Genomic DNA, 13,318 nt, shown 5'->3' with positions numbered 1-13,318 from the left:
TATCTCTTAATACAGTCATCCATATTAGCTGGGGCCTCTCAGTAATCAGGACAAAGGATGCACTTTTATGCTACTTGTAGTATTTTGCAATTGGCAATTGTTTCATATGTTCCTTTTCCTGCCCAGTTGCACCTGTCCAGGCTTGCAACTGTGCAAGATTGTCATGTGATGTGCAGTATATAATTCTTGTTTCTCTCACCTATATATTTTTTTAAATTTTGTTTTGGCTTCTTGGAAACTTGCCATGGTATTACTTATCCAAATGCTAATCTGAAACCTAGCTAGCTAAACAATCCCCAAATTCTTTTCACTTATGCAACTGTTTATTCCAATATTATGTTTCATTCAAAGTTGCATTACAAAGTTTGACAAGTTACTTTCTTCTCCATGACACAGTCAAAAGATTCAAAGTCTACATCTCTTTTATATCATCTATTGCATTAATATCCTCCCTCTCATTGTTGAGGCTTTAAGAGAGATTTGGATCTTTTTCTAGTACTTAATAAAATTAATCTCTTATTGTGTATATGAAACAAAACATGGCAACTCTTCTCATCACACTAATTTAATAATGCGGATTAGCTTAGCTAGCAATGTCTTAGGATGACCATTGGCATAATTGGGTTCTAAGCACGTGTTCAACATTAAATAAATCTGCGAAAAATATTCATGCAATCCAACTACTATTTTTTTTTTCTCAAAAACTGTGGATGCTGAGCATTCTTCCATCAAAAACAGGTAGGCCCATTAATTGCAAGTGGCATTGTTTGATCCAAGAATGGTGTAATGGCTTACGTTTCTGAGAATATATCCATGGCCTCTGAGGCTATGAATTATCCTCTTTGTCTCATATAACCTTTTTTTTTTTTTTAATTATTATTATTTTCATATCACTACTTACTACATATATTTTGCTTCATGTGCTTATTTATGTGTACACCCTATTTTCACTATTTTTAATTTCTTTTTAAAAATTAACATCATTTTATTTTTATAGGATAGAAGGCCTTTTTTGTGAATATACCTGAAAAAAAGGAGTTAAGAGGGATCTGAGAAATATGTAAAAATATAGGAGGTCTTTCGTAAATGATGTGCGAACGACCCCCGCCTTTATCTCATCCGCAGTTGGACCCAGGAGTTGAATTCCGACCATTGCCTACCAGCTTCTTATATAAACTCATCACGTTCGATAGATTACACTGCGAGAGCTATCTGCATCGGAAGAGCATCACCTGCATTGGTATTAATGAGTTCTTCTCCGCTTCGATCTCGTATCTTTTTCTTCTTAATCGCAGTTTGGTTGGAACCCGTTTGCGATTAGGTTACGTTTAACGTTGGTTTGTTTGGGGTTCTTGAGGAAAAATGGCTCCTTTTGGTAGATTTTGATTGGAGAACACCGTTTCCTAATTATTGTTTACATGTTTAATGAACGCCATCTACTCTTGGGATCGCTTCACGGTTCAAATGGACTTCCAAATTTTCCTGATAATATCATATTTGATGATCTTACTATTTTTTCATTGACTGAGCATGGTCGCTCTATTTTCACTTCATATCCACCACAAATGCTCTGCTTCATTAATCTATGTCTTGCTATCTTGAATTTTAATCAGTTCATTTAGCGGAGTCTATTTATTAATGTTCACTAATGAATGTCTCACACTAGTTATTGTACTTCTTTTCTTTGTTGGATCAGATGAAATGCCAATATGATTCCATACTAGGATCTATATGTGATATATGTATTGTTTTGTTTCAGAATACATGTTGCATTACTTATCTAGAGAAGTGCAGAATGCCCTGCATAACCATTTGAGATAATTATAATCTACTATTGCTATGGGATGCAACTTGCCATAACTTTGGAGATAAGCATAAAGTATCTGTCTTCGGATATCTTTAATGCCTCAACAATTAGGAGCTAAATTTCTATGGATGTAAAGTGATACCAATTTCTCTTCAACAAAGGAAGGAACATTGTTCAATGACCTCAGTTAGACTAATAAGAGTCTGCCATGGATTTCTCATAACTCTCTTCAGCTTCTGATTTTGTTCTGTTTCCTTTTTCTGATGCAGCAAAGAGAGCAATAGTAGTCCGCTTGGTCTTGTGTGCTGCAAATCTACTCCTTAATATGGCTGATGTAAAGGGTGATGAGCTGTTAACTGAAGCACAAAGCTTCGAGCCTTTAGGAAGATGTTCTGTACTTTCTTATGGTGTAGGTCACATGCTAAACGACGTCACATCAGCTTGTTGGTTCACGTATCTGTTGTTGTTCTTGACAGAAGTAGGACTCAGTGCAAGGTACATTATTGATGCAGAATATATGATTTATAGTTTTGCTAGAATTTCTCCCTGGAGAATTCAATGTTGAATTTTCCTTTGTTTTTTCCAAACTAAGAATCAAATTTTAGGCAATGATGAATCATATGTTTGTTAGGAGGTCTCAGTCTCTCTATGTTGACAACGTTTACTGTTGGAAGCTTTGTGTATACTTACTGGTAAATAGGTCATCATTAATGTTTTTTCTTCCAAAAAGGTCAGGATGAACTTGTGTGCACTAAAATATACTTGTCAAAATGCAAAAAAGGATATGCTTTCCTGACGGCTTTTTGGATTTTGCAATAAATGCTCCGGGTTATATGATTCTATGGAATCACGAAAAGAAAATATACTACTACTCAATACTAGCTTGTCTGTTGATCACTCTAAAGGATACTTTCTGATTCTGCTTGTACAATCAGTTCCTTTAATATCATAAGATTTTAACTAATTGACTGGCAGATCGCAGTACTTTTTACCTTATTTTAATGTATCATTTAATTGTATAATGATAATTTTCTCTTAATTGCATAATCTCTATAGGGAGGCAGCTGCTGTTATGCTTTCTGGTCAAGTCGCTGATGGCTTAATGACAGTTTTTGCTGGGGAACTGGTATGTGCCACTGTGAATCTTTATCATGTTGCTTCTTAGAAATGATTCCTCTTGCGATATTCTTTCCTAACAGGATGATTGTTATGTCAGATTGATAGTTTTGGGCGTTTCAAGTTGTGGCATTTTGGAGGATCTATTCTAGTCGCTGTTTCCTTCTCTTCTGTTTTTGGTGGCTGCATGCTTTGCAGTATTTTGGGGACAAACTCAGCTGAGCTGCAAACAATTGGTTACAGTATATTTGCTGTAATCTTTAATATCGGATGGGCTGCCACACAAGTTTCACATATGTAGTACTCTCTTACCGTTTTCAGTAATACCTTCTTGCTTCATGTAATTTGTGAAGTTCTCTGACCATGTTAAGTTGAATAGGTCAATGGTGAATTGCATGACTTTGAACCCAACAAGCAGAGTCTCCCTTGCGAGTTGTCGAAATGCCTTCACCATGGTGATTACCTCCCTCTTTTGTGATCTCTCTCTAGACCATTTGTCATATTTCCACCATTATTCATCAGAAATGTAATTGCCATTGAAGGTAGCAAACCTCAGCTTGTTTGCAATTGCATTAATTGTCTTCAGTGTTTATGACGGAAAAGTATGCTCAGATGTCATTATTCAGGTATGCTAGAACCACCGCATAAAAATTACACATTATGTTCCGCAAAAATTTGTATTTTGGCACCATTCTTACGTTCTCTCATTTTGTCAGTACCGTTGGATCGCATACGTGTCCATTTTCATTGGATGCTGTTTTCTGGTGGTGTTCTATATCAAGACCAAGGAGCCAGAGTAAGTAAACTCACAATTTATATAAATTATGAGATCTCATGCAGACTATAGCTTTTAAGAAGCTGAACTGCTGAGTATGTCTTGATGAGCTTCTTTATATCTTTTCTTTGTTTGTCATGCTGTAGGTTGAAACAACGTTCCGATGGTAAATGTCAGAATAGAGTATCATGGATCCACTGGTTCAGGAAGGTTTTGTACTTTCAAGTTGCAATTGTCTATATGCTGACCAGATTGGTAACAAACGTTTCACAGGTCATCTCTTCTTCTAGTTGATAACTAAAGTTCTCTTGTTATTTGCTTATCAACAAACAGAAAAGCCCTTCAGCAATTATTAGCTTAAATTTAATTATCATATTTGTGCATACCATGTTCTTCCAGTCCATTTATGAATACAAATAATTGAGAAAGTACATCCACTGTGCTATAATAGATGGGGGAGAATGTAAAATTTCTCTTCCTCGAACCTTAGTGAGGCACTTTTTTTCTCTATACCAATATTTTCTTGTCCCCCAAGAGGTTATACATTTGGTATTCCTAAATTCTAATTGACCTTATATTTTGTCTACCATGTCTCCACCATATTATCATCCATTGCTAATATCTTTGTGGCAAGCTCTTCAGAAGTTTTAGAGAAAGTATTTTCCATTTGATCTTATACTATCCTCGGAAAGAGGGCCAGTGAATTTTCTTTTGCTGACATTTTTTTCTGGTTATTGGACAGGCTCTTCTTGCATTCTATGTCACTAAAGATTTGGGAATGAACCAGTTTTCAAAGGCATTGGTGAGCATTTTAAATCTGTTTTCTTATGCTACAATTAAAGATTCCTATAAAGTGGTCTCCTTTTTAAACTTCCGTTGCAGATTCCTGGGCTTATTTACACTTGCAGCTTTCTGGCATCCATCAGTCTTCAGGTATCAAATCCTTTTCAATGTGATATATGGTTTTATTCTTGTTTGCAGATTTCAAACCTTCCCAAAAAACTACACAGGAGATTAGATGGACTTGTTTTCGCCTGAAAGCCCTCTTCACAGTGGGAGCTATTCTGTGGATCTTCTCTGGTGCAGCTCTCTTTGGTCTTCCTTCCAAAATGCACGATTTGATGTATGTTTTATCAATCATTGTTGGTGCTGCTAATGCGTTAATGACGGTATGCCTATTCTAATAAGCATTCTACAATCTTCATACATAAAAATGAACTATCGAGTGGTTGACTAAGCTTTTGTAGTTCCCGGATGATAAAAAAGAGTGGGATCCTTTTACCTTATCTGCTGTTTTGTTAGAATAGGCTTCCTTAATAATATCTACATATACTTGAAAAAGGTTATCTGTCATCAAGTTTCAAAGAATTAAACCGGATTAGTGTCCATCTAGTATAATGAGATTAGTCGATGTCATTGGATAAAATTACATTGTCACATTAATAGTTGTATTAAATACTTATAGCACGGCTATTGTATTTTCTGGTGAGCAGGTGACAACAATTGGAATGCAAAGCATTTTGGTTGGAGAAGACTTAAATGGGAGTGCATTCGTATATGGGTCGCTAAGTTTCTTGGACAAGATATCTTGTGGGATTGCTCTATATGTTCTTGAATCCTATGAAGGTATAATATATCTTACTCCCTATTATCGAAAATAGTATATTTAAATTCTATTCTGTTCCTAGTTTGCGAGCATATTTCTTATGCTCACCATCTGTTTATTTTGTTCCCTGGAGCTTTGCTATATTGTGAGTAAAAAAGTTTTAATCTGTACACTGATGCTTGCTTGGAAAAGACATTAACGGATGAATCACATGAATTTGCCAATGATCTCGTTCTTTCCGTTGCAGATTCAATGGACTGCCAAGGCACCAGAGGATACCATTCTGTCAGCAGATATGGAACAGGCCTCCTCCCCTCATGCTTTGCTCTCATCTCACTGTTGGTTACCACCACCATGAAGCTTCACGAGACCAAGTCAACAAGTACACTTAAGGATGCTCTCTTAGCTTGATAGAAAGATTTAAGCAAATATAGACCTTCTTCTTGTCAATTAGATTTGAAAAGAAGGAAGTCTCGTCTGCAATCACTCCGCTGATGTCTTCTTATCTATTTGCTCATGTACCATTCTTTGAGTAAAGATGTAAAGAGACAAATTTTCTTTCAAGTTTATATATATCTAGAGGCTAACTCCATGATTACATAGTGAAGCAAAGAGTTATTTATGAGGTATCTCTGCAGGAACTCAGATTAAAGCAATCACACAAAACAGAGCAAGTGAAGGGGAAAAAAAAAACTCACAGCTCGTCCTCGAGACTATGGGAATGATCCATGGCCTCCTCCTTGGTGGTCTCATGGCTGGAGGATAGCTTTTCTTTAGCAGTATTCCTAGTTTCTTCAGCTTTTGTCTTTGCTGCATCATATCCTTCTTGCATCTTCTCTTTTGCCTTCTCCTTAGACTCTGCTACTTTCTCCTGCACCTCCTCCGCCTTCTCCTTTGCCTTCTCTTTAGCCTTTTTGGCCTTCTCCTCGGCCGTTTCAATGGTGACATCTTTTGCCTTCCCTGCCTTCTCCTTCACTGTCTCTTTCGCCTCCCCGGCCTTCTCCGCTGCAGTTTCTTTCGCCGTCTCTGCCTTATCCTTCGCTGTCTCTTTCGCCTCTCCGGCCTTCTCCGCCGCAGTATTTTTCGCCCCCCCTGCCTTCTCCATCATCGCCTCTTTCGCGTCGCCGGCCTTCTCCGCGGCGTACTTTGCAGTCTCTGCCAAAGTTTCACCCATCAACAAGTGTTAGTTTTGAAGATTATAAGATTAAAAAGAAGGTTTAGTTCACTGCCTTGTACCTGAGAAGACCTCCTGAATCTTCTCAGAGCTCTTCCTAGCCGCCTCCCGTGGGGCGGAGGTAGCTCTCTTCACCCCCTCCTGGGCCTCCGCCGCCTTATCTAATGCCAGAACAAGAGGTGCACGTACATTAGCTATGTAGAAGGATTAAATCAAGAAAATAGCAACCAACTCACCTGAAGCTATCCCTTGTGCCTTCTCTCTAGCCCAACCCGTCCATGACTCGGATGACTCGCCGTTCTCCTCTACACTGGACTGAGTCGTTATTGCTGCTGCTTCTAAGGCTAAGGCTATGATCAAGAGAGCAAGTACAAGTAGTAATGGACGCATTAAGCTACGATAGCATCTGGGTTTCATGGAGATGGCCATTTCTGTTGTTAGTTTTGAGTTGTGGATTGAAGAGAGATTTGATTTATAGCAGAAGGGAAGGAAGTAAAGGGAGCTCATCAAGTAGAGTTGGAAGAGTTGGCAGTGGACGCGTGGGAGGAACTAGATGGAGAAGTGAGCTTGTTCGTTGCCAAGTGTTCCGATGCGGTGTCCTCTTGTATATATATATATACCAATATATTTATATATAGAAGAACGGACTAGGATGAGTCTCAGGCTGTAATAAGACTTAAATAAAATAAGAATATAAAAAAAAGGGAAAAAGAAAAAGAATAAATTTGTAGAAGAAAAGGACGAAAAAGAGGAGAGAAAAAAAAATCGCGTTTGAGTATCGTGCCCGGCACCAAAGTTAAGTTTCTTCTTTTCTCTTTCCGCCATGGAAATTGCGACGCCGCTTACACCTATGTTGGCCTCGCTCTCTTCTCACCTCGCACCTCTCGAGACCACAACGATGGCTTCTTCTCTACCTTCGTCGTCGTCGTCGTCCTCCTTCGCTAGATCCCATAGAGACCCCTCTCTCCTCCCCCTCTCGATCCCGACCCGCCTCCGTCTCCGTAGCTGTAACCGTACCAATCTGTGCGCCTTCGGGCCTCGTCCTTCGCTGGTGGCGGTGAGGAGAGGTGATCAGAGGCGGTGGAGGGCCGCGGCGAGTGGTGGAGAGGAAGGGAAAGGGGAGATGGAAGAGGAGGTGGAGAGGGCGCTGGGGATGGACGGGAGCATCCCGGGGAGCTCGCAAGAGTTCGTGAGGAGGGTTTCTTCTCGAGCTTATGACATGCGCAGACATCTCATGCAGTCTATTGATTCCATCGGCTACGACGGTATCTAATTCTCTCCTCCTCTTAGATTAATTTGGTTTATTGAGGTGTTCGAATAGTTCAATTGATGGGTTCGCAGTGTTTTAAACTAGAATTCCGTTATTTTTGCTGCTTCTGCTGCTGTTATCGTTGAAACGTTGATTACTTTTCCAAAAAAGATGGAGAAGGAACTAGTAATAATAGCAGTAGCTTATCTATATATTGGACTTAGGACTAACATTTAGAAATTGAAATCACAACTTTTGGTCATTTTGTATGGATCAGTGGCCGTAGATCTTTTTATGATGTTTTTTTTTTAAATTTATTGAATTGCCAAGTTCATGAATCTATAGTTTTTATTTTCTGTGATCCACCAGCGTATGTTGAATAACTTTTCAGTGGCCCCTTATGCTGCCATGGTCCATATTTTGCTGTTTTTAGTATCTATGGGGCTAGGGTCTGTCTTGAGTATTTAGCGCATGTAAGTTGGTAGGTTCAATTGTATATCATCCTTCCATTTTGACCTTTACAGATGATACTGTTCGGTTTTTATGGTTATTTCTTCTTCTAAAGCAGCTATTTTGAGAATATAGATAAATGCCTAAGATTTTGTTTTCTCTTTAGTATTGGAGAGCAATCCCTGGAGGGAAGACTCAAAACCAGTTTATGTTCTGACCCAAAGAGATAACCAGATATGGACAATGAAAACACGAAGGAGTCGGAGGTGAGATCTATTGTCATGCTAATTGATAATTATATTCTATATGATGTTAATGATCTGCTATGCGGTGCAGTGAAGTTGAGAAGGAACTTGGACTGCTATTCTCTAAAGGGGTGAAACGGGCATCCGGAATTGGAAGTAAAGCTAAACAGTCAAGTGTTGGCACCAAGTTTCACATGCTTGTCGAAGATATAAGGGAGGGAGTTCTTGTAAGTACTGGAAATCATTTTCTCTCTGCTGTCTTGAAGAGAAATATGTCTTCATTTATATGCTCTCACAAGCAAGTGACAATATCATACCTTTCCTGTTGCATTAACATGTGTAACCCGTAGGTGATTCTGTAAATCATCTGATAGGTGCTATAAAAGAAAGATATTTGAAATACTTGAAAGGTTGTACCTGCCATCTTCATCTAGCTTGTTCTTTAATAATGATGGTTCTGTACGATGGTTCTGTACGGTGGCAGTTTTCCCTATGGGGAGCATAGTGAAGGATATAAGATTTTATCCTCAAAAGAGGGAATATCATTGGAATGAGTGAAGGATATAAGATTTTCCCAATGAATTTAAGATTGTCTCTGGCAAATTTATTGTTATAAGGGATGAAGATGCTTTCTTAAAGTTTATTAGAAGTTACTGGCATGTTGAATGAGTAACGCCAAGAATAGAAGTTATTGTGGCCAGACAAATTGAACTTCTAGTATATTTTTCTCTAATAATTTGATTGCTGTCTTCATGGGAAAGCACCATCATAAGTTTTATTTGTGGATAAGAGTAATATTCCTCACTGAGACCACAATAGTAGAGGGGGTGTGATAAAGCACCAAGTTTCACATGCTTGCTGAAGATACAAGGGAGGGAGTGCTTGTATCTACTGTAAATCTATCCATCTGCTGTTTTGAAGAGATGTCTTTGTTTATATACTTTGGCAGCAAGTGACGGTATTGTACCTTTCCTATTGCATATATCATGCATAATCATAATGCTAATGAGTTATGGTGATTCTGTAAATCATCTGATGAGTGTTAAAAAAATTTGAAATTTCTGAAAGGCTAATGTAATGTCTATCATCTTCATAAGAGTTCGTTGGGCTGAAGAGGACATAATATTTGCAGTCCTTGGTACTTTAATTTGTCTAATGTAGGTTGATTTTGATCCTACAGCAGCAGATATGCAGGGGAACAGAATCTTTGTCTTGGTTTTGCAAGTTCATAAACTTCAGACCTGTTGTTGCACATCTTCACTCCTATTAGTCAAAAGCAGGGCCATTGTGATGTGTCATTCAAAGCGAAAAATGGATCTGAGGATGCATGCACATAATTTGAGCATGATAAGGACAAAACCCTATGATTGATTCTGTGGTAAAATCATATAGGATAAATGGAATAGTTAAAAACTTAAAATAGAGTAAGCATGGAAATCACCTCGGATGGTAATGGATTTGTATGACAACATCCAAGCTGAACCTTTGAACAAGGCTTACCTTTCACACTGAAGGACCAAAAAGATATATGAAAAGAGCAGCTTATATGGTGTGATTAGTTTATAACTTTTTCAGTCCTATTTCATTTTGCAAGTATGTTGGATTTTGGTTCAGAAACTTATGTTGTTGCCCTTAATGTCTGGTAGAATTTCAGTCCAAATTTCAAACCTTCATGGGTTGCCTGCATTCTATCAGTAAATACATTCTTTGATATCTATCTTTTTCCCTGTTTTTATTTTCTAATGGCTACTTATTTATACCATAGATCTAAATATTGCTTTAAGTCAGGTGTTTGAAGATGAAAATGAGGCTGCAAGATACTGTGACCTGCTTCAGGGAGGAGGTCAAGGTTGTGAAGGCATCGCAGAACTTGAAGCTTCATCTGTAAGGGCTATGAAATTCAGAACCAATAATTATTCATTTTATATGTTTCTTTTTAACCTTGTGCTTATTGTTAGGTTTTTGACATTTGCCACAAGATGAGGGCCCTTGCTGTTCTTTTTCGCCGAGGAAAGACTCCCCCATTGCCTAAAAGTCTCGAGCAGAATCTGAGGGCAAGAAAGAGATCACTGGAAGACTAGGACCTTATGTGAAGTTGTTGTACAATATACGGAAACATCTAAAGATAAATTCATTTGACTCTATTTAGTACTTCATAGAATTCAGAGAGGGTAACTAGATGGGTCATCAGCTGAGAATAAAGCTGAATCAATTGTATGTCATTGTACAAAACTACACCATAAAAGTTTCTAATTTATAGGGTTCCTATACTAAATGTGCTACAAAGGACTTCTGCTCTATTATTATTATTATCAGATTCCCATTTTGCCGGTTCTTATTACAGGTCGAACTTGTCAGGTGGTGAATGCTCAACAAAATCTAGGTGATGGAATAACATAAGAGAACATCTACTATCATCAAATTGTATTCGTTTTTTTTTTGTCTGCGTCTTTACAGGGAAAGAGACTATGCTGCTGGAGGATTGTAAGCAAAGCTCCATTGCATCATCAAATTGCATTCTTCGTTAGCTTCTCCTTTCGGAAATTCCTGAAGTCCGTAAGCAAACTCGCATCGACGTCCTGCTTCATCTTCTCTGCTAACCTTGTCAGAACCTGCATTCCAGATGCGAAACACAAGGCTTATCGACAGGTAAGACGCAAAAAATCGAGCTCCCACACAGAGCAGAGGAGGATGGTGTATTGGTGGTAGCCCTCACCGACTCAGCAATGCCTCTGAGGATATTTTCCGGGACCAGAGCAAGAAGCACCGGCGGGAGACTGCACCCAACTCTCATCTCCAGGTGGCCCTTGAGACGGCTGCGGCCACCTCTTCTTTCTGGGTACAGTGTCCCTTCCACGGACAGAACGAAATCGGATGGCGTAACGCTTCTCTCCAATCCGTGGAGCTCCCATTTGGTCTGCACCCAAATCTTACTTATAAATTTCGAGTCATGATACAATGGAGCAGTAAGCATCCAATACTGGTTTTAAATTAAAAAAAAATGCAAAATTGTGTACAGCCCGAAGCTCGAGGACGCTGGTTATGTGACGAGGGACGGCCGGCGGGTATTCCTCCCCCTTCGATTTGCATCGCAGACGCATGACGACCACCGGATGCGCCGTCAGGAGCAGGATTCGGATTGGGAGCATCTGCACCCTCCACTCTTCCTATCATCAGTTATTACAATCTACACATTGTTAGTTGCAGCGGTTACTCTTTTTTTTCTCAAAAAGAAAGAAAGAAAGAAAGAAAGACGAGGAAGCTACTATCGCACATCATTTAGTCTCTTGCTTCTGCGTTGGTCCGGAAACATTGCTTGGAATATCCGAGGTCGATCATGGAGGTACTCATCAAATGAGACCTGGCATTGAAGTGTTGAGAATTAGGGGAGATCTAGTAGAGGGATGGGTATGAACTAGTTAAAGAGAAATTGGAATAAAAGCAGCTTTGCTCCTGGGGATTCGTAGAGCGGAAGATCGGTAGAGATGTTCGACGAGAATGTGACTATGTCAGTCGAAGCTCGAGTCCCGGTAATCTCCTTCCTCCTCTTCCTCCATCTCGTAGTTGTCATCTTTAAATGTTGTAAACTTCTACCTGCAGTTGGTTCCTGGGTGTTAATGGAGCAGTGTGGCAGTTGACTTTCTTTTGGGCTGCTCGTAGCCTCTTACCTTCTCCAAGAACGAGAGGCAAACGAAGTTGAAATCCTGGGCTGTAAGCTGCTGCAATCTCCGCCATCTCTATCTCTCTATCTCTCTCTGGAGATAGCTTTATCTTCCCAGAGGTATAGACAACGATTTTATGGTCGAGTCTCAGCCACCTGGCTATCCTTTTCATAGGAGTGGACAACTAGTCAACTACAAATGGTCGGTCCCAGCCCCCAGGCTTAATAAGGTACCGCGTTTTTAATTTTGTTTAGTAATTTTTACATAATCGCCACTGAAAATTTTAAAATACCATAATTAACACTACATTATATAGAATATCTATCGGAATTATTGTGATCTTTAAATAATATCATTCCATTAGATAAATCTAACTAATCATGATTTAGAAAAGAAGACTATTGTGCTCTTATATCATATCATAATATAATAAAAAATATCTTTTTTTTTATGCCAGACAAAATGGCTGATAAATATTTTACATAACTTCAAAAAGAAGAAGTGTATTTTAATTATTTATATGTGTTTGTTACTTCAATTCTAAAACAATTAAAGATTTTAGGACTCAATTTACACATTGAGTTGTAGAAAATATCATGCTGCTAGTTACTGTTTTTAATCAAATTGTTTCACTAAGAAGATCACCAAAATATTCTTACCCAAATTATAATTACCAAATTACTTATCCAAGCTAAGAGCAAAGGAGGTTGGTGGAGAAGAATTTAATTTATGTCTTAGTCGGATTTTAATTTGCTTTCTTTTGGCATTAGACTTTGTCTAAGAAATAAGATGAAGCATCGTTGTGTACTAAACGAAAAAGAAAGAAAGAAAGATATATTAGCATTTTCAACACTTTACAAAAGAATGGTTGTAGTGGATGAAAGAAAAATATATTGGTTAGACTCTTTAGAAAAGAATGATTGCAATTGGACAGAATATTTCCATCTGTATGAATGGTATTAGTGCTAATTTAATCTAGGATATTTTCTGTAAATATTTAGTAAAACATAGATTTTGATTTGTAACTATTAAAAATGAAGGGTGCAAACTAGAAATAGGTGAAAAGACAGGGAGTTAAATGCAAACTCTTTTTTCTAAAAATATTTTGAATTGTTAGCTTAAAGGAGAAAAGCAAAAGCACGTCCTTTGTTAGCCCTATTTCAACTTTGCTCCAACGTAGGTGGAGTTTTTACTACTGGTAGCGAAGTCCACTGCAGAATTCTTAGGCTGCCGC

At 38.4% G+C, this 13,318-nt stretch overlaps 4 protein-coding genes across 5 annotated transcripts; 2 read left to right on the top strand and 2 right to left on the bottom strand.

Annotated features, from left to right (window-relative positions):
• The first annotated feature begins 1,088 nt into the window (after positions 1–1,088).
• Positions 1,089–5,896, top strand: LOC140786107 (uncharacterized). The gene is made up of 13 exons (XM_073134317.1): positions 1,089–1,240; positions 2,077–2,302; positions 2,864–2,933; positions 3,024–3,220; positions 3,303–3,378; positions 3,466–3,549; positions 3,640–3,719; positions 3,845–3,971; positions 4,441–4,500; positions 4,581–4,631; positions 4,709–4,867; positions 5,192–5,324; positions 5,552–5,896. The coding sequence occupies exons 1-13, from the start codon at positions 1,090–1,092 to the stop codon at positions 5,713–5,715; spliced, it is 1,578 nt and encodes a 525-aa protein (XP_072990418.1). The 5' UTR covers position 1,089; the 3' UTR covers positions 5,716–5,896.
• LOC140786108 (uncharacterized) lies at positions 5,846–7,059 on the bottom strand. Of its 2 annotated transcripts, none has more exons than XM_073134319.1 (3): positions 6,715–7,059; positions 6,541–6,639; positions 5,846–6,459 (listed from the first exon to the last, which is right to left on the bottom strand). In XM_073134319.1, exons 1-3 carry the CDS (start codon positions 6,983–6,985, stop codon positions 5,999–6,001), a joined length of 831 nt encoding a protein of 276 aa, XP_072990420.1. In that variant the 5' UTR covers positions 6,986–7,059; the 3' UTR covers positions 5,846–5,998. The 2 variants fall into 2 exon arrangements, with proteins under 2 accessions (XP_072990420.1, XP_072990419.1); XM_073134318.1 differs by having other exon boundaries at positions 6,541–6,672; positions 6,715–6,980.
• A 63-nt stretch (positions 7,060–7,122) lies between these two features.
• LOC140786714 (uncharacterized) lies at positions 7,123–10,697 on the top strand. The gene is made up of 5 exons (XM_073135336.1): positions 7,123–7,743; positions 8,344–8,443; positions 8,514–8,649; positions 10,211–10,306; positions 10,381–10,697. The coding sequence occupies exons 1-5, from the start codon at positions 7,302–7,304 to the stop codon at positions 10,501–10,503; spliced, it is 897 nt and encodes a 298-aa protein (XP_072991437.1). The 5' UTR covers positions 7,123–7,301; the 3' UTR covers positions 10,504–10,697.
• A 122-nt stretch (positions 10,698–10,819) lies between these two features.
• On the bottom strand, positions 10,820–12,225 carry LOC140786715 (uncharacterized). Its single transcript, XM_073135337.1, has 6 exons — positions 12,091–12,225; positions 11,874–12,016; positions 11,697–11,783; positions 11,440–11,589; positions 11,139–11,339; positions 10,820–11,034 (listed from the first exon to the last, which is right to left on the bottom strand). Exons 1-6 carry the CDS (start codon positions 12,155–12,157, stop codon positions 10,930–10,932), a joined length of 753 nt encoding a protein of 250 aa, XP_072991438.1. The 5' UTR covers positions 12,158–12,225; the 3' UTR covers positions 10,820–10,929.
• Positions 12,226–13,318: the final 1,093 nt, after the last annotated feature.

This window comes from Typha latifolia, chromosome 4 (assembly GCF_019914945.1).
Source record: "Typha latifolia isolate L0001 chromosome 4, TyphaL0001v2, whole genome shotgun sequence".
NCBI classification, from domain to species: Eukaryota; Viridiplantae; Streptophyta; class Magnoliopsida; order Poales; family Typhaceae; genus Typha; species Typha latifolia.
The sequence above is the reverse complement of the archived record's forward strand: the minus strand, read 5'-3'. Positions and strand labels throughout refer to the sequence as shown.